Source organism: Xyrauchen texanus, chromosome 2 (assembly GCF_025860055.1).
Source record: "Xyrauchen texanus isolate HMW12.3.18 chromosome 2, RBS_HiC_50CHRs, whole genome shotgun sequence".
Lineage (NCBI taxonomy): Eukaryota > Metazoa > Chordata > Actinopteri > Cypriniformes > Catostomidae > Xyrauchen > Xyrauchen texanus.
The window spans coordinates 39,615,596-39,635,162 of record NC_068277.1 but is presented as its reverse complement, the minus strand read 5'-3'; the positions used below and the strand labels follow the sequence as shown (position 1 = coordinate 39,635,162).

At 36.4% G+C, this 19,567-nt stretch overlaps 1 protein-coding gene across 2 annotated transcripts in view; it reads right to left on the bottom strand.

The window, feature by feature from the left end:
* Window positions 1–96: 96 nt before the first annotated feature.
* The window catches only part of LOC127653157 (limb region 1 protein homolog), a 68,893-nt gene continuing 49,422 nt past the window's right edge, over window positions 97–19,567 (bottom strand). For both annotated transcript variants that reach the window (XM_052139733.1, XM_052139725.1), the window contains 6 exons: window positions 18,219–18,296; window positions 10,735–10,808; window positions 10,456–10,546; window positions 9,541–9,607; window positions 4,249–4,410; window positions 97–2,986 (listed from right to left, as the gene is read on the bottom strand). In XM_052139733.1, coding sequence (XP_051995693.1) covers window positions 2,901–2,986; window positions 4,249–4,410; window positions 9,541–9,607; window positions 10,456–10,546; window positions 10,735–10,808; window positions 18,219–18,296 — 558 coding nt within the window. In that variant the 3' untranslated portion in view covers window positions 97–2,900. The remainder of the gene's footprint in view (window positions 2,987–4,248; window positions 4,411–9,540; window positions 9,608–10,455; window positions 10,547–10,734; window positions 10,809–18,218; window positions 18,297–19,567) is intronic.

Sequence of the window (19,567 nt, the reverse complement as noted above, 5' to 3'; positions counted from 1 at the left end):
AAATATCAAAGTTCCAGATCAGTACCTTGATAGTTTCTTTTCCTTTGGCCGAGTTAGAATTTTAGTATGCCATGTTATTGACAATCACATGATGGATTCACAGTGAATTAGTCAATACACACACACACACACACACACACACACACACACACACACACACACACGCACACACACACACAATCAATCAATCAATCAATCACACTCTCACTCATTTGCACATCTCATACAAGTACAGTTTGTCAACTCAAAAAAAGAGACTAAAACAGAAAAAGCCAAAAAAGTCTATTTAAGGCATCAGAGGTGATTTTTGTTTTCAATAAACAAATACAGAGTGACTAATTTTCCTCAAATAGCATAGTATGATGAGGCTGAAGCGCCAATTTCATATCTACATTCTAAAAAAATAAAAAGAGCAAATATACTTTATATACAAGTAAATACATAGTTTACATTAACACTACACTCAAGGATGCCTTTGCATTTTTTTTTCTCCAAACATTTTCTCAGAGATGCAGAGTAATAGCTGGAGAAACTAACTACACTGTTCAACTCAGTTCAGTAACACTCTCACACAGTTCAGGACAGCATTGTTGCAGTCTAGATGGATGTTTATCAGTTATCCGTTTGGCAAAGTTGTTGCTTATATTGCAAACATTACTCGTGCGTTAACTGATCGCGGTGACTTAAACGTGACATGTTTAATATGTATGACTTCTGAAATTGTTATTTAGTATATTTAAGGATATTACTTTTATGTTTAATAAAGTATATTTTATCTCCATCATTATTGAATCCTCGTTTTATTTTTTTAATTTACGTGTTATTGTGTGCATTACATAGACATACTATTGTAGTAACTGAGGCTGTCTTCTATTGAACTCGTATCAGCCAAATCACGAGTTTAACCTCTTACACTGAAAACTGTAGTACAATTCAAACATTAATAGTAGATAAAACTTGAATAATGATATTAAGATTTACTGGTAGTGGCTGAGGAGTGTCTCCTGTTCTCTATTTAAAAGTGCTTTGACCGTAGTGTCAGAAAAGAGATTTAAATTCATTTAAATATACGAGTGTGGTTCATCTTCATCAAAGCAAGTAAGATTTGTTTCAAATGTTTAATCGTATAACATAATATCAACATGATAATAGCACGTTTTGACTCCGGCTCCAGTCATGATCACACACAGGCGATGTCCAGGTAAGCTCAAATTTGGAGATTAATTCGCCAGAACAGCAGTGCCAGAACACGACTGATATAATGTATTCTTCCGCAAATTACTTGCAATTTTACATTTCAACCGCAGATGTCACTTGAGAACACACAGTTACGTAGTGCAGCTTTAAAATAAAAGTTAAAAAAGGAGAAAAGGAGGGCAGACGAATTCACATGTACCTATGATTTCTTTATATTTCAAAGCTACTAAGGAAACCCTTCAATGAGTTACTTTTTACATGCCGACACAGCTCTGACTTCACATTAATTTTGCATCACTGCACAATATACTTTAAAAGGTTTGTTATAGGACGATCTGGCTCTGCAGTCCTGTGTTCACAGCCATTCTACACAAAAATTTACATAATGTAAGAGTTTAGCCTCTGATCTATGTACACCAGTAATCCACTCAACTGAACAGGCTAAAATACAGCATGAGAGTGAACGAAACACATTGTATAAAACTGAATTGTACAAATTCAAATTCAACATTCATGCCATTTGAAAAAATCAAAGCAGCTTCCGAGGTACACACCAGATGTATAAAGGCTGTTTTCTTGTCTGCTAGTGATGCTTCATTGAAATAAGGCAAATATATGTATATAGATCCTAAAAAAGCATTGCAGCAATTACAAAGTTCAAAGGGTGTATGTTATCTGTCATATACTAACGGCAAAATGGCTACAGAATAGCCATCCAGTTGTAAAACCCATATTTTGCTAGTAGATGAGATTTTTATGAACTGATCTTGTAAATCACCTCATTTGCATTGAATCAGTCAATTCTGGAATGAAAATATCTATAACTTAACTTTGAATATGTATGTTCGAAAGGTTTATACTTCATGTGTGCTGTTCTTATCAGTTACTGTAGGTTTTCACATAACTGTAAGACGTCTAGGCCCTGAACCTGTTTCATGTGACAAGTTCCATTTTAATTTGACAAAATATTATTTTATAAGGGTGCAAAATTTCAACAAACAATTAAGGGAAAAAATATATGACCTATAAATTGAGTTTCATGTGCACTTCATTGGAAGTGACAGAAATGTGGAATTATCAACTTGGCAAACTACTTAATAGTTTCCCATAATTGCATCCAACTGGGAAATTATAGATGTCCTAAAATTTATTTAATAATAAAATAATAATAATAATTACCACTCATTAAAAGGTGCAGTCAAGTGGCCTTCGATGTGCGAGTCAGTATATATATATAAACTTTACTGACTTATGAGAATTGAAAGTATTTACATGCAGAACAACTAAAACCTAAATTTGCCAATCAAAATTTAAACCAGTTCCATTAATCATTGTGAAAACGGACTGATTCACCAGAATCATCACTGTAGATATACACTATAAGCTGGTGGAAGCATTCTGATATTGAGAATCAGCGGCATGTAAAACGTTATACTATATTCACTGCTCGGCTAGGATGTTCTTCTCTAGGGGGCTAAATCTATATCCTTCATCTCAGACTAACAAAAGTGTCTCATCTCAGACTTAAACACAAATGTGTTTCATCTCACTCGAATTTACACATTTTCCTAATTATTTTGCCTTTTGTATTTTTTTTTTGTGATGCTCTGACCAAATGTCACTATACTCTTAAAATAAAAAAACAACTAACTGCATACACATACATACAGTTGTGTGTGTTTGAGTGTATGCATTGATGATTCTCACAGAGTTTTCTGATGCCCATTGGCAGCATGTTTCCCTGATTCTGTATCTGTTGTACTGTTTGACAGATTCAATTTATCCAGACCTGAAATCAAGGAGATAAGAGGAAAAAATTGGTCTTCTTTGTCTCTAACACACACATTGGTCCTTTTAAAACACAAAGCTACATACAGTGCATCCGTAATGTATTCACAACATTTCACTTTTTCCACATTTTGTTAAGTTGCAGCCTTATTCCAAAATGGATTAAATTCATTATTTTCCTCAAAACTGTACAAACAATACCCCATAATGACAACGTGAATTAGGTTTTTGAAATCTTTGCAAATGTATATATATATATATATATATATATATATAAAAAATCAGAAGTACATAAGTATTCACAGCCTTTGCTCAATACTTTGTTGAAGCACCTTTGGCACCAATTACAGCCTCACGTCTTTTTGTGTATGATGGTACAAGCTTGGCACACCTATTTTGGGGCAGTTTCTCCCATTCTTCTTTGCAGGACCTGTCAAACTCCATCAGGTTGGATGGGGAGCGTCGGTGCACAGCCATTTTCAGATCTCTCCAGAGATGCTTAATCGGGTTCAAGTCTGGGTTCTGGCTGGGCCACTCATTTGTTATCTTGGCTGCACAGAGAAACGCTGGAGCTCTGTCAGAGTGACCATCAGGTTCTTGTTCACCTCCCTGACTAAGGCCCTTCTCCCCCGATTGCTCAGTTTGGCCAGCGGCCAGCTCTAGGAAGAGTCCTGGTGTTTCCAAACTTCTTCCATTTACAGATGATGGAGGCCACTGTGCTCATTGCTGCAGAAATGTTTCTGTACCCTTCCCCAGATCTGTCTCGATACAATCCTGTCTCAGATGTCTCTTAGAGAATTCCTTGGACTTCATGGCTTGGTTTGTGCTCTGACATGCACTGTTAACTGTGGGACCTAATATAGACAGGTGTCTTTCCAAATCATGTTCAATCAACTGAATTTACCACAGGTGGACTCCAATCAAGTTGTAGAAACATCTCAAGGATGATCAGTGGAAACAGGATGCACCTGAGCTCATATATATGGCAAAGGCTGCGAATACTTATGTACATGTGATTTTTGTCATTATGGGGTATTTTTTTTAGAATTTTGAGGAAAATAATGAATTTAATCAATTTTAGAATAAGGCTGCAACATAACAAAATGTGGAAAAAGTGAAGCGCTGGGAATACTGATGCACTGTATTTTACATTTTTCTTATATAATAATGATTTTAAAATGCATATTAATATACATCTCTATAAATTGCATTTGAGAAACACATAACCAGAAAAAAAAAAATAGTTGAAAAGGAAGAATATACCAAGGGCTTTGAGGAGCTCCTCTCGCACAGCAGATGTGAACTTTCGCACAAGACACAACGTGGTTACCACAGCAAACAGAAGGTTGTATGAAAGTACAATGTAGAAATTTCCAAGCCAGTTAAATCTCCCAAAATCTCCCAAGAGATCGAACCTTGTTATTCCTGTAAAGGGGAAAAATACAAGAATATATGTACAGTATATGAGATGCATACCAAAATGGACATTCTCGTCAAAAATTGGTCTTTTCATCTAGGAATATCTTATTACAGTACTGTATATATTATATTACTTTACTTTCCTAACACAGGCTGCCTTATAACAGAAGAACAGACCATTAATACAATCACTGGATCTGATTTACCCAACCAACTCATACAACTTGATTAGTTAAATCGTAATCAAAATTCTCACTCACAGGTGAAGCGAATAACGTTGATCATCTCCTAACAAGGCCACATGCCAAGGTCTGTGTAGATTAGATAGCAAGCGAACAATCAGTTCTCGTAGTCAATGTGTTGAATGCATGTGAAATGGGCAGGAGTAATGACCTGAGCGACTATGACGAGGACCACATTGTTATTGCCAGATGACTAGGTCGGAGCATCTCTGAAACGGAAAGACTTGTGGGGTGCTCCCGGTCAGCAGTGATGAGTACCTACCGACAGTGGTCCGAGGAGGGACAAACCACAAATCGGTGACAGGGTTTTAGGCACCCAAGGCTCATTGATACGCAAGGACAATGAAGGCTATCCCATCTGGTCTGAACCGATAGAAGTTCTACTGTGGTACAAGTCACGGAAAATTTGAATGATGGTTACAGGAGGAATGTGCCACAACACACAGTGCATTGCACCCTGCTGCACATGGGGCTGTGTAGCCGCAGACCGGTATAAATGCCCATGATAACCCCTGTCCACCACCGAAAGTGCCTACAATTGGTACACTAACATCAGAACTAGACCGTGGAGCAATGGAAGAAGGTCATCTGGTCCGATGAGAGACCAGTTTGACCCTGGGTCTGGCCGTTCATGTGGACATCAATTTGATACGTGACACCTACTTAAACATCGTTGAAAACAAGGTACACCCCTTCATGGCAATGGTATTCTCTGATGGCAGTGACCTCTTTCAGCAGGAAAAAACGTGTGATTTTTCCCTTTCAGCAGGAAAAAAATGAAGAGTTAAAGGTGTTGCCCTGGCCTCCAAATTCCTCAGATGTCAATCAGATTGAGCATCTGTGGGATGTGCTGGACCAACAAGACCTATTCATGGCGGCTCCACCTCGCAACTTAGAGGACTGGAAGGATCAGCTGCTAATTTCTTGGTGCCAGATACTACAGGACACCTTCAGAGGGTCTTGTAGAGTTCATGCCTCAGTGGGTCAGCACTGTTTTGGACCAACGGCATATTAGGCATGTGGTCATCATTTTTTGGCTCATTAGTGTATGTATAGGCTTAAATGCCATAAAATCAGTGGAAAATTTGTAATTAAACGTCTGGAAAAATTTCCAGTGGACGTTTTTAATAAAAGGATCAAATGAGCAGATTCAATTAATATCAAACTTTATTGGCGAGATGCAAGATGCACACAATCAGTTTCTGTGCTAGGATGTGCTGTTGCAGAATTTATATGCCATTTGTAAAGTTTTAAATGGTGAAAAAATAAATGGATACTATTAAATCACAGAAATCAATGCTTTACATTTACCAGCCCACAAATGTATATATATGTTTGGCAAGAGATGACTGAGAACTGAAAGTGCAGTCAGGAGTTCATGAAGACATGATAAAAAGTAGATGCAATGAAAGGATAGATTCTAAAAAATGATTTAAAAAGGGCTACAAACATAATGAAAGCAGCTCCATCTTAATCAGATTACACAAACTGATAAAGTATATTTTTCCTACATCTGAGACAAGGTGCAATATACCATCTGTCATATTTCAGTCTGATGCTGAAGTTTGTTTATTATCCATCATGCAAAACTGAAAGAGAATAAAACATTTTCTATAACAAAATGGACATGTTGTACTCTGCAGTTTTAAGTGACTAAATGATCCATGTACAAATGCATTAAAATACAATTTGGGTTGGGTAACTTCAGCTTTTGAATTCAAAGATGCAACTAAAAAAATCTGTTAACACACGTTACAGACATCTTTGACAAAACAAGGCTATTAACTTCAATGTTTTCATCTTAAAAATGACAATTTGAGAGATGTAGTTTTATGAGGGATTTAACTTTTTGAAAAAGTTGAGACTTTACTGTTTACTATTTTATTTTTGAGAGAAATAATAGTTGATGAAAAAACAATACTATATAACACTATATATTAAAAATATTGTTAAATCTCAGATTTATTTGAGTTTCACATTTCCAATCAAAGTCCATTCTGTTTCCCCAAACATTTGGAAACTTGTCCGAATAAATACCGATAATCGCTTCAAGTTCCATAATGATTCAGTATTAGCCAGTATCAACTATTTAGCCATCTTAAATCTTGACTACAAATTAAGCACATTTACGCCTCACCATTGTTTATGTGGATCCCATATTATTGTTGATTCAGAAGTATACAGACATTGAAACTGATTTTATAATAATATAATGTTCAACTCTTTCCACCAACGTAAAAGCACAACAGCTTTTCCAATTAGGACTGATTGTTTTTTCCCCTCCCCTATCTTCTGCTTTCGGGTGCTCCTCTAAATGCCATTATAGCCTAACCTTTTGATGGACAGCCAATAAATTAAACATGGCATCCAACAGGATGTAAATGAATTGAAAGTGGTAAAAAAGGGTCAAGTTTTCATTCATGGGCAATTATTTGCAACCCTAGATGGACATGATAAAAGCTTACAGTCTCAGATTGAACAACCAGCTTAAACATTTCTCAAATATCCACCATTTGCCTTTTTTTTAAAGGAGAGAGAACTTTCAGGAAGAAATCTATATGAAGAAAAAAAAAATTCAAATGCATATTATTTATATAAGGTATTTTCCAGAGTTATTGACCAGTTATTAAGGGCAAATACCAGATTCTGTCTTGGAATGCATATTTAATCATTTTATTTCACTAAGCGAATTACATTTAACTCTTAAATGCATACTTCGTGTTTTTAGTGACCCGGGACCTCATTGCACCCCTTTACCTCATCCATTTTTTGGAGTTATGCCCTGACCTTTTTAGTATTCCTCAACCTTGATGACCCGAGGAGCTGTAATGTAGCGGTTAGCGCGCAGCGCTACGAACCTGGCGACCTGAGTTCGATTCCCGCTCATGGCCAACACCAGTGACGATTATCTGAACCGGTCCCGGGCCTCCCCTAGGTCGACTCAGCCTAAAATGAGTACCTGGTGCGGTGTGTAAAACATTGCCACTGGGGAGACAAAGGCGGTCGGGCGTGGTGCTGGCCACCCAACCCCTTGTGTACCGTTCCGGCTTTCATAGGTGCTCGCTAAGAGCACTTGCCCCTACAGTCTGTTAAGGCTAAATGGGGGATCTTCGTCTTTGTAGTGTTGTGATTTATATTTGAGCTTCCATAAATCAAATTTTTATAATTTTTTTCTTATCTACATCACGGTTTACTATCAAAGGATATACCTCTCTTTGTTTATTAGAAGACAAATGAGTAAAATATTCATATAAATGACTACTATATCATTTTGATTCTTTTTCACAACTGGTGAATGCATGCTCTTTGTTACTCTGTAATGGTGCTGGTGTTTCAGTGATTGAATTGATTTACATTTGACAAAAAAGCAACTTGGAAGTAAACTGTAGCAAGTACAACAAATGAACAGTATGATAAGGCTATTGTCATTTGGGTGTACTACTGAAATTCTGTAAGTTGTAAGTATTTTTATTTAGACTCAATAAGTGTCTGAGAATATACATACAGTATACGTGTAGCTTATGTGTTATGTGTAGCTTACTATGTGTTTGCAGCCAGTTGTGTATCATACAATTTCTGTGTGGAAGTAATGAACCCTGTTCTATCATTTGCAGTATCATCTCTATCATCTTTAATATATGTATAATAAAATAAAGAAACGTCACAGAATATATTCTATTCTATTATTTTCTAATTGTCTTAAAAAGCGTAACACCATCTAGATATTTTGTAAATCCATTTGTGATATATAGGTGCCAAGTCGCTAAAGACCTGAGGTATGTAATGATGGTTGGCGAAACACTGATGTAGTTGAAGGTTAAACTGAGTTAATCACAGTATGGATCCTAATATTTTAATAAACATATCAATAACTCAAATTGCTTTTTTGGCTGCACTCATTTCAATAGCATTGTCCTGAGGTCCATATCTGAAAAAAATTCTATAGCACAATGATACAAACAAGCCAATTCCTTCACATGCTTTAAAATTAAGAGTTAGATATGTAATTTGTAAAAGCTCAATGCAAATGTGGATAAACTGAGTAAAGACTAAGAGACTGTTTGGGTGGGGGTTGTTAACTGTCTGTGTAAGTCATTGCTATTATACAGGTCAGTTTGCCTTTCCCACATTTTCCACAGGCTCCTGTCATCTGCTTACGTATATACACCCACACCCCACCTTAAGTATTTCTGGAGGACTTCTTTTCACACGTGGGATGCTTGTAAGTGTATTTGATAGTAAGTGTCTTTTAATTTGTCTGATTGAGGTAAGTTGATGAAATTCACTGATTAAACAAAACAAACTTTGTTCAACCACTCCTTTCATCTATTCAAAGCAATACAACAGAACTATTGATATTTTTGACTATTGAGTCTCCCAATGAGTCACTGTACTTAAGTCTCTCACTCTGTTTGTTTGTTTTTCTCTCTCTCTCTCTCTCTCTCTCTCTCACACACACACACACACACACACACACACACACACACACACACACACACACACACACACACACACACACACACACACACACACACACACCTATTTGAACAGCTGCGTCTGTGGCATTCCATGTTGTTTATTGCATCTATTGTGACAACTGCCTGTCTGTCCTTCTTCTCACTCTCCATTCTTGTGTAAAATCACTATGGCAAATCCTACTGGAATTTAACTTGTTAAATCTTAACAGTGAAAATGAGTTTGCCAGTGTGTGTATGTATATGTTAGTTCTAGTAAAGAAAATATACAAATGGTGGTATCCAAAAACAAGCAAACATTAAATTGCAAGTTCTGTTTACGGCAACCCCAAGACATACACAACTGCTTATGTAGAAATTATATCATGATAGTACACACACACACACACACACACACACACGAATCAGGATGACCTTACCAAGTGTTCGGGACATGACAGGCAAGGCAGAGCTCAGCACTAGAATGGATACACAGCAACCAATGATCTACAAGAAAGACAAAACTTTACATAGACAAACATTTCCATAATTCTAAATTAATACATAATTAATATATTATATCTATCTATCTATCTATCTATCTATCTATCTATCTATCTATCTATCTATCTATATACACACAAGCATTTTTTTTAATACTTTATAAGTGAACCTCATGGAAAATAATAATGTTTGCAAATGTTTTTGCATTTGCATTTTTAACTAATTCATTAAAAACAACAAATTCAAAAATGATTTATTAACAAATCGGACATCATTATGGCTTAGGAGAAAGTTTTACTCCACACAAGAGCAATATCTAACTAATTAAATATTTTAGAGCCAAGAAAACCACAAACAATATACAGTATATTCACTATAGAAATGTCAACTACTTTTCCATGACTTTTGAGAGGTTATTAATTTCCATAACTTTTTAACAACACTATTTTAAAATTCCCAGATATTTCTGAGGGAATCCTGTATTTGATCATTTGTGTTATTTAGCTGCATCATACTTAAAACTCAAGTATACTTCAGCTTTCTGCAATGTCTCGTGCACAGTGCAAGAGACATAAATATCTTCAACAGCACAGTGCAGCTCATTTTTTGTAATCTAGCCTACCTGTTTGCATCTGTGTGCATTGTCTGCACATGTTCCTGCAGCTGACTTTATGGTTGCTTTGTGATACTCTTTGGTAGTGTGCATGTGATGAACACATCTGTAAGGGCTTGTGGTCAAAAGAGCATACTTTTAAAGGCTAGAAAGCTTGGTCGTGTGTGCATAAAATTAAGCATTACCTAGCCATTAATGTGAATAAGCCTTAAAACAAGAGGGGTATTACAGGTCCTACCGTTGTCATGGTAGTGTCGTCCTTTCTTGGAGTGAGCTCCTGAAAGATGCGAAGGCTATAGAAGCCAACCAGAGATGAGACCATCAGATAACTGTTCATGAGTTAAGACCAATAGATTTACCAAAATTCTTATTGAATAATTATTAAACTTTGACCCTTCATTCCCTTCACTTAAGCACACATACTGTTTACATAGTCACAGATGCAAAAAAAAAAAAAAAAGAGCACTAGATCAACACTGATACATAGCAGCACAGTTTCATACACAGCAAAGGATAAATCATGAGAATGATTTCAACAACCGCCTGGGCAACTCCAAATGTGGATAAATGGGCATTGCCAATATCTCTCTCCTGCAGAAACAAGAGAACACAAGTTACTGTCAAATGCTATTCTCTGAAACTGAATTTCTACATATAAAGTTTAGTCTCACAGCATAAATAGATTTTTGTGCCCAAAAAATGTATGTATTAGTCTCTCATTTGCACAGGTTAGGATCCAGAAGAGAGGGAATCCACTTATATAGAGTGACTGGATTTAGTGGACGTGTTTTAGCGACGTGCCCAATGCAAAATTCTCCTGTTACAACTGAAGCTGTGTAATCTAAATAAGACTACAGTGGTGACACCTCAATGCTTCAGGCGATGAGGGCACAAAAAAACAGCACAAATATTTGGAGCTGTTCTGAGTGAATGCTATTATGAAGAAATAAAACGTATAAAGCTCAGATTAGCGACGTTTTCCCTCTCACCAAGGAGGACAGACAGAGTGAAATTGGCAAAGTAATGAATGGAAGCAGATGAAAGAAATCTTTTTAAATTCACCGCCGCTCACACACGCATAATATGCGAGCAGGTGTTCAAACAAAAAAGAAAAAGAGAGAAAAAAAGGCAGAATTGCTCTTAGAGTAAGAGGTTGCATAGAAGGAATGGCTGCCAAAAATTAAGGGAAAACGTGAAAAAATGAAAACAAAACAAATGTCCTGGCAAACAACGTTTTTATAGCATCAGGCCTTAATATCGTTTGAAGACATTGAAGTGATCCAAGTTTGGATTTGAATTATTACAATAAAATCCAACATTTATTTTACATACTTTAACAATGTACAACAACCTTAGTCTGGGCTTGAAGAGTAAAACAAATAAAATAAAAATCAATCATCAATCTTATTGTAATGGCGTGAATTTGACAGTTGTCCAATTCAACATCAACACAGCTTATAGAAATATTTATGATGATCTTTCTAAATGGATTAGATCAAATCTGTTTTAAAATCTCTTCCAGAATTTGTATTGTCAGTCCTGCTTGGTGGTATTGATGACAGGTCCGAGAACAGTTGATATGTGGTTAGTCTCAGCCTCAGATGGTACGCCCTCAGTCCATTCACTGACTAATGCATATTGCACACAAAACAGCAAAGAACTGGCTGAAATTTCAAGTGCCAATCTGTTTGGCTGGCATTACACTCGCACTACTTTGTTATTCCAGTAAGTGCTTGAAAGCAGAGCAAGCCTCCATTACTAGTTCTAAAGTGATGTTTTCTAACTAGCAACAAAGGCATTCAATCCACTCACAAGAGCGTTTTAGGGACGAAAACCTGAAAATGTCTTGAGGTGTGGTAATCATGGTATAAATGGTATAATTGACTCTGGTGTACATTACTTTTCAATAATCAGTCCATCATCAATTATTCCTTACATCAACTCTCAATTTATATTACACTCATATTGAACCATCTGAGGGCAAATGATGCAGAGAGACAGAATACTGGCTGAGATTTTTACTTCCGGAACCCAACTGTGGCTCTCAAAAATTACACTTTCACATTTATAATTGTGTGTGTGTGTGTGTGTGTGTGTGTGTGTGTGTGTGTGTGTGTGTGTGCGTGCGTGAGTGTCTGAATAAAGTAGCACCCCTTCCCACGGCTTTTGTCTCGGTTTAACACTCAAAAAATCTGCTCACCTTAACTATATTGCGATGGGTTAATGATGTGAGAAGATGTAAAGAGGTATTGTAGAGAGATATTTTAATGACTTTGTGCTGTCTCTTGGAGTTGAATGAGCACACAGGCACATTAGTACATCCACAGTGTGAAGGTAGGATCTTGTGGATTTATGAATGAAGTACGGTTTTAAAATCTCCCTGCTCTGCTTCCGGTTGTTATGACATCCCGTGAACACTTTAAAATACTCATGATTACTTTTGGCAACTCTAGAACCTGTTAATCCACTTCACTATCTAATTACACTTTGACATCAACACTATAGAAACTGTATCTACATTGAAAACGCTACACTGGAAGTTCAAAGACAACATTTTCAAGATGGCTGCCTGCTTGTTTCTCTGGTGCATAAGGTGAATAATAGCATAAACACCACTGCGAGTGTATTTTCAGAACAACTAAAGGGTTTCCACAAAACAGACTGTTTGTGACAAATGGCTCATCAGCTGTAATAATGAATACTGTTGACTAACATTGACAGTACGAAGGGCTGGAGCAATATCATGGGCTCTTATGGAAAGAAATTGGTAATTTTAATCACCAAAGTGGCATTCAACTGAGCACAATGTATAGTCAAGTCATAAATAAAGTCAAAAATTACTATTACAATTTGAAATAAAATTTTCAGAACGTCTAAAACTACTTCAAAGAGTTCTCATCAAAAAATCCTCCACGTGCAGCAATGACAGCTTATTCTTGGCATTCTAGCTGTCATTTTGTCCAGATACTCAGGTGATATTTCACCCCACACTTCCTGTAGCACTTCGGCACTTCTCACGCACCTTACAGTCTATCTGATCCCACAAAAGCTCAATGGGGTTAAAATCCATAACACTCTTTTCCAATTATCTGTTGTCCAATGTCTGTTTCTTTGCCCACTGTAACCTTTACTTATTGATTTTCTGTTTCAAAAGTGTCTTTTTCCTTGCAATTCTTCCCAGAAGGTCTGCACCCCTGAGTCTTCTCTTTATTGTTGTACGAAGCTGTCAGCTGAGGACATGTGAGGCGTCTATTTCTCAAACTAGAGACTCTGATGTACTTATCCTCTTGTTTAGTTGTACATCTGGCCTTCCACATCTCTTTCTGTCCTTGTGAGAGCCAGTTGTCCTTTGTCTTTGAAGACTGTAGTGTACACCTTTGTATGAAATCTTCAGTTTTTTGGTAATTTCAAGCATCGTATACCTTCATTCCTCAAAACAATGATTGACTGACGAGTTTCTAGAGAAAGCGGTTTATTTTTTTCCCATTTTTGACCTAATATTGACAAATGATTTTCTAGTATCAAATTAGTAATATAGCATGATTACTCAAGGATAAGTTGTTGGAGTGATGCTGCTGGAAATGGGGCCTGTCTTGATTTGATCAAATATGTATTTTTTCAAATAGTGATGGTGCTGTTTTTTACATCAGTAATGTCCTGACTATACTTTGTGATCAGCTGAATGCCACTTTGGTGAATTAAAGTACCAATTTCCTTCCGAAACTGCAAAATCTTTACATTATTCCAAACATTGTCCGCTAGTGTATATGGTCTACCAAATTAAATAATACAATTATAATAACCATTAATTGATTATTATTCATATTTGTTAATTAGTTCATGAATTAATTCTAACATTACATTGGCTGTCATATAACTAACTCAAAGCCATTCAACTGCCTGACATTACTGAACAGATATTATACATTTATAATTTTTTCAGAGCTGTGTCAGGTATTGTTGGCTCTGCTTAACACCTGAATGAGTGAGTGTTTAGTGAGTATATCTGAGTGTGTGTGTGTGTGTGTGTGTGTGTGTGTGTGTGTGTGTGTGTTAGGGTTGCAGCGGTATACTGGTTTCACGGTATACCACGGTTTGAAAATAGATGGTTGACATAAAATGTACATTTGCTTATCTACGGTATTGAGAAAAAAAATGCAACCGGACGGAGAATCTCACATGCGCATCTCCTTTCCTCCTCGTCTGCCTGTCAGCCTCGTCAACATGCCACACACACACACACACACACACACACACACACACACACACACACACACACACACACACACACACACAAATACAGCGGAGAAAATGTCAGAGAGAAGCGAGGCGGTCTGACATTGTGTGTGTGTTGTGTGAGTTAAAGCAGTGTTTCTCAACTGGTCTATTCGGACTAGGTCACGGACAGAAGGGAAACAACAATGCCATGGTTCTCCCATTGAAGATATTTCGGCGGTCGCCCAAGTGATCGACTATTTAGGACTACCGAGACTCGTCTCCACAAGCGTTTAACATGCTGAGGGTTGCCAGATAAGAGACGCAACACCCCAGTTTGAGATTTATACTTGCTTATATTGGAAATATTCTGCCTAATGTTAGACTTATTTTGTGCAATCTATCAACCATGCACTCGAGTGCACTATTTCTGTCTCTTGCTTTCCCCTTTGAACAAACTTGGCGATCTGTAGTGCAATATTCTGCTCAAGGAAAAGTGTTATACGGCTACTCTGTCCATTCGTGAGGCAACTTGTGATGTTTGGTGCTACTAATTTTGGAGGTAAACCTTCTCAGTGATTAAACTAAATATAAAACTAGATCTCGGATGGGGTAATCATTGACATGCGAGCAAAAGCAAGCCAGAGACGAATATGTATATGTATTTTTTATTTGTGCAATTTCCCTTCGCACCTGTATGTTAATCTAACTCTTGCAGTATTCATTTATCATAGTCATGCAGTCTGTGTTATTCAGTTGTGTGCTGAAACCATCGAGGAGACCCACATCATGACCCTTTTAGCATGTAAACGGGTAATGTGCTAGGAAAAAAAATAAGTATACTCGCATGCTTAATGACAAACATGAAAAGTTCTATAAATGTCTTTCTTTTTTTTATTAAAACAGACCCCTGATGTAGAGATTGTTAAATTGAATAATAAATTAACATAGAAGTAGAGATGGCAAAATAAATTTATAATCTCCGCTATATTCAGTTTTTTAATGCCTGTTAGAAAAGTATCTACATTATGTAGAGCAATATATTACTTTACGCAATTGCAGAATAGTCTCATTAGTCTCAGATACACTTCAGAAAATTGAGTACACAACTATTTTCAACTACTTAAAAGCCTGATGTGGGCCCTTAAACAAAATAGTTAAAAATATTAATTACACACCTTCACCTTTACAAATTTGTTTCAGGATTTTACATGAGTAAAAGTAACTGTTATATTTTGACAAAATGTGTATAGTTTCATATGAAATAATCTAAGGGTAGAATCTATTAGACATCATTTTATATCAACAGTGGCAGTTTCAATTAAAGTTTCAAGATGTGTTTCAGCTAGTATTTATTTTTCATAAATACATTAATTTATTATTATTATTACTATTATTTAAGACTAGCACACTGACCTAACCATGGTAATGAGGAGCATTTCCTCTGTGTAATATGTGTATAAATATGTAATATTAGGTAACAAACAGGATAATAATAATGGGCTCATATAAGTAAATATGCTCTTCAATTTTTAAAAGGGGGGAGAGAAAACTTCCTGTAGATTTTGACATTAACAACAAAACTAATGTCACTTGCTGCATGTCCTTGTACAGGAAAACCATGAACAAAACTATGCAACATAAAGGAAATGCGACCCAGGATACATTAAATACAGGTTATGTTTAATCTATGGCAGGTCGACACTTGATTTCCAAAGTGAAATCTGTCCTGAAGCAAAACCAGTTGAGAAGCACTGAGTTAAAGGTACAGACAGGAGCAGTCTGGCCTCACCTGCAGTATATGTTAACTGTTAATAATCATAGGACATTACTTCAAAAGCTCACACAGCTGATGTTATTTTTCATTTAGTAGTTCATTTAACATGCTATGCTAACATGTAAACTAACATGCTTTAGTTATATAACATGTTATATTTACATGCTATTTTTTAGCATGTTTATAATTCGATTTATTATAATAATTCTGTTAGCTTTCTTATTTTCTATTTATTTTATTTTCAAAAGGGAGACGTTTTTTTTTTACACATACTTCAATAAATAAATGGTTTCTAGTTTCAATTATAATAAAGTGTTTGCTCAAATAAATAAATAATCCTTCTGTTTTCACTGATAATAATAATAATTGTGTAATACCGTATACCGTGATATTTTCTGAGACTGTTATCATACCGTGAAAATCTCATACCGTTGCAACCCTAGTGTGTGAGTGTGTGTGTACGTGTGTATGTGTACGTGTTTCTGTGTCCAAACCAACACTACATGTTTTGATGTGCCTCAACAACCTCTGAAACAAAAAAAATAGAAAGCTATTTACTGACAAGTTAGGGGCTAAATGACTCCTATCAAATGTCAGGGAGAGAAATACGATATCTCTTGTTTTCCCTCTCTTCTCATTCCATCACTCCTTCTGGTCGATATGACATGTGAGATACGAATTCGAATGAGAAATGGACATTAATGAGGCTGATTTTAGCATTGACTATAATTTCTGATACTTAGGGAGTGATAGCAATAAGACTTTTATTGCAGTCATTAGCAACAGTGCATCAGACAGCTTAATGCAAGCAGTGCCACCGCATTAGAACTGCTTACCTCATAGCCACATTTACGACACCCTGCCTCATCTGACGGTGTCTGCGTTAACCTAGTAAACTTATTTTATCAATCTCTCTTAAGGATGTTACGGAATGTTGGCCCCCCCCCCACCACATTCCAACCGAACGTAAAACCATCATATATACACACAGACACCGCTGCTGGGATGTCGGTGCTACATGAGATCTTAAGCATGGCACCGGTCCAGCTCATCAAACGCATAAACCATTAACCAGCCTGTCAGGAGGGCCCTTTGTCTCTGAACACTGTGACAAGCATAATTTGGGGGATTTTCAGTCAAGCATCATGCCAAGGCAAATATCCACAATAATAAAATAATTTGAATGTGGAGCGAGCACTCTCATAGAGCAGCTGAAGACTTTCAAACCATGTCCAGAAAAAGGATATGCTGTGCCTGCTTTGTTGTGGGATGAAAGAGGAAAAAACAGCCATAGCTTTGAGGCAGGGACAGAGGGTGGTGGTGATGAAGTAAGGTGAGATAAGACCAACATTGTATGGAGGGAAAGAAAGAGTGATTGAAAACAAAACAATGTACTGTACAGCCCCTTCATGAAAGTAGGAAATGATGGAAGAGTTCCTGTGGACCTGTTAAAATCACCTGTTTATGCACAAATGAGTGGTAAGCTGACTTGCACCCAAATTCGACAAGCTGTAACTTGTTATTAACTTGTCAAGAGAGCAAACTGACACTGTCTTCGCACAGTGACATAGTAGAAACATGCTTAACATTGCACGACGGTTAAATTAAGGTGTCATTACTGCAGTTTGATTGAAAAGACCACGAACAAGTACTCAACATTCAACTCATCACCAGGTTAAGACACATGAAGATTGTGTCCAGAGTTACACACACGTAGAGTGCATGAGCGCTTTTCAAATGACATCAAGCAGAGCAGACGGGTGCAGCTCTGATAAAGAGCATCAAACAGCAGCGACATGATACAAATCTCTCCCAGCCTTTTCTTCTCCACACACACCTGAGCGTACCTGGAATTCAATTTGTGCTGAGGATGTACTTGGTTTTAGCAACATAGCAGGATAGACAGGGGGAGGCAACACATTAAGGAAAAAGAGAGAGAGAAGTGTTCACAGAAAATAAGGTGAGTGAGATAGACAGAAAAGAAAACGAAATCCAGAAAGTTTTCTTACCGTTGAACCCTTTGGTAAAGCAGTCTCATCAACAAGCAAGTACACAATGTTCAGGGCAACCAGAAGAACAGAAATTGTCTGCAAGCAGCACAGAAAAAAAAACAGACATTATAAGACAGAAACATAAAACAAGCATTGTTATTAGGGTGACCAAGAAATAATTATAATAATAATTCTAGAGGTCTGCAACCAGACCAGAGATTGATGAGACCCAACAAACCATCTGGTTTTGGGTACGGTTTGTAATTAATGAAAAAATACATATTTATTATGAATATTTTCTTTTGCATGAATATATATATATATATATATATATATATATATATATATATATATATATATATATATATATATATATATATATATATACACACACACACATACACACACACACAGACAGTATAATAAGCTACGTAAGGGATAATGTACAGTCAGCCGGTTGTTATCGCATAAGAAACCACAGGATGATGAGAACACCGACGTGAAGCGGAGGGGTCTTTCATCAGCTTGAAGGGGTTTATTCTGTGATAACCAGCTGACTGTACATTATCCTGCTTATTACACAGCCTCTTACTGAACAAATAAATACATGGACATAAAATATTGATTTGCATTAAAATCATGCAATTATGAGAGAAGAAATAAATCGCTGAACAGCTGAATTCCACCGGCAGTTTGCGTAGGAGTTCTGTTGGTGTTTATTTTGTGAAAACGAACATCTGACTGCTCATTATACTTATATCTTATTACAAGACTACTTGCCAAATAAATAAATGGACATGAAACGTTGATTTGAGTTGAAATTATTTTATTTGCTTGTAGAGATTGCACAGTGATCCAAGAAGCAGGATAGATGGTTCGCACTACCTGGATGATACGGTCTGATAAGTGGATGTGCAGTTGTTACTTGGAAATATCTAACCACTAAATGGCGCAATTCACCAATTAAAATAGTGTATTCCAGAGAGCCATGCAATACATTTAATATATATTAATCAGGGCTGTCAATCGATATATATATATATATATTTTAGCTAATTAATTACATGGTATGTCGATAAATTATTTGAATTAAATTTCATATATAAATATTCGCTGAGAAAGCCCCTTACAACAATAATTCAATAAATAATGATTAAATAATAATGAAGTCATATTTAAATAATTTATATTTATATTTATATACATAAATACACAGTCAGGTCCATAAATATTGGAACATCGACACAATTCTAATCTTTTTGGCTCTATACACCACCACAATGGATTTGAAATGAAACGAACAAGATGTGCTTTAACTGCAGACTTTCAGCTTTAATTTGAGGGTATTTACATCCAAATCAGGTGAA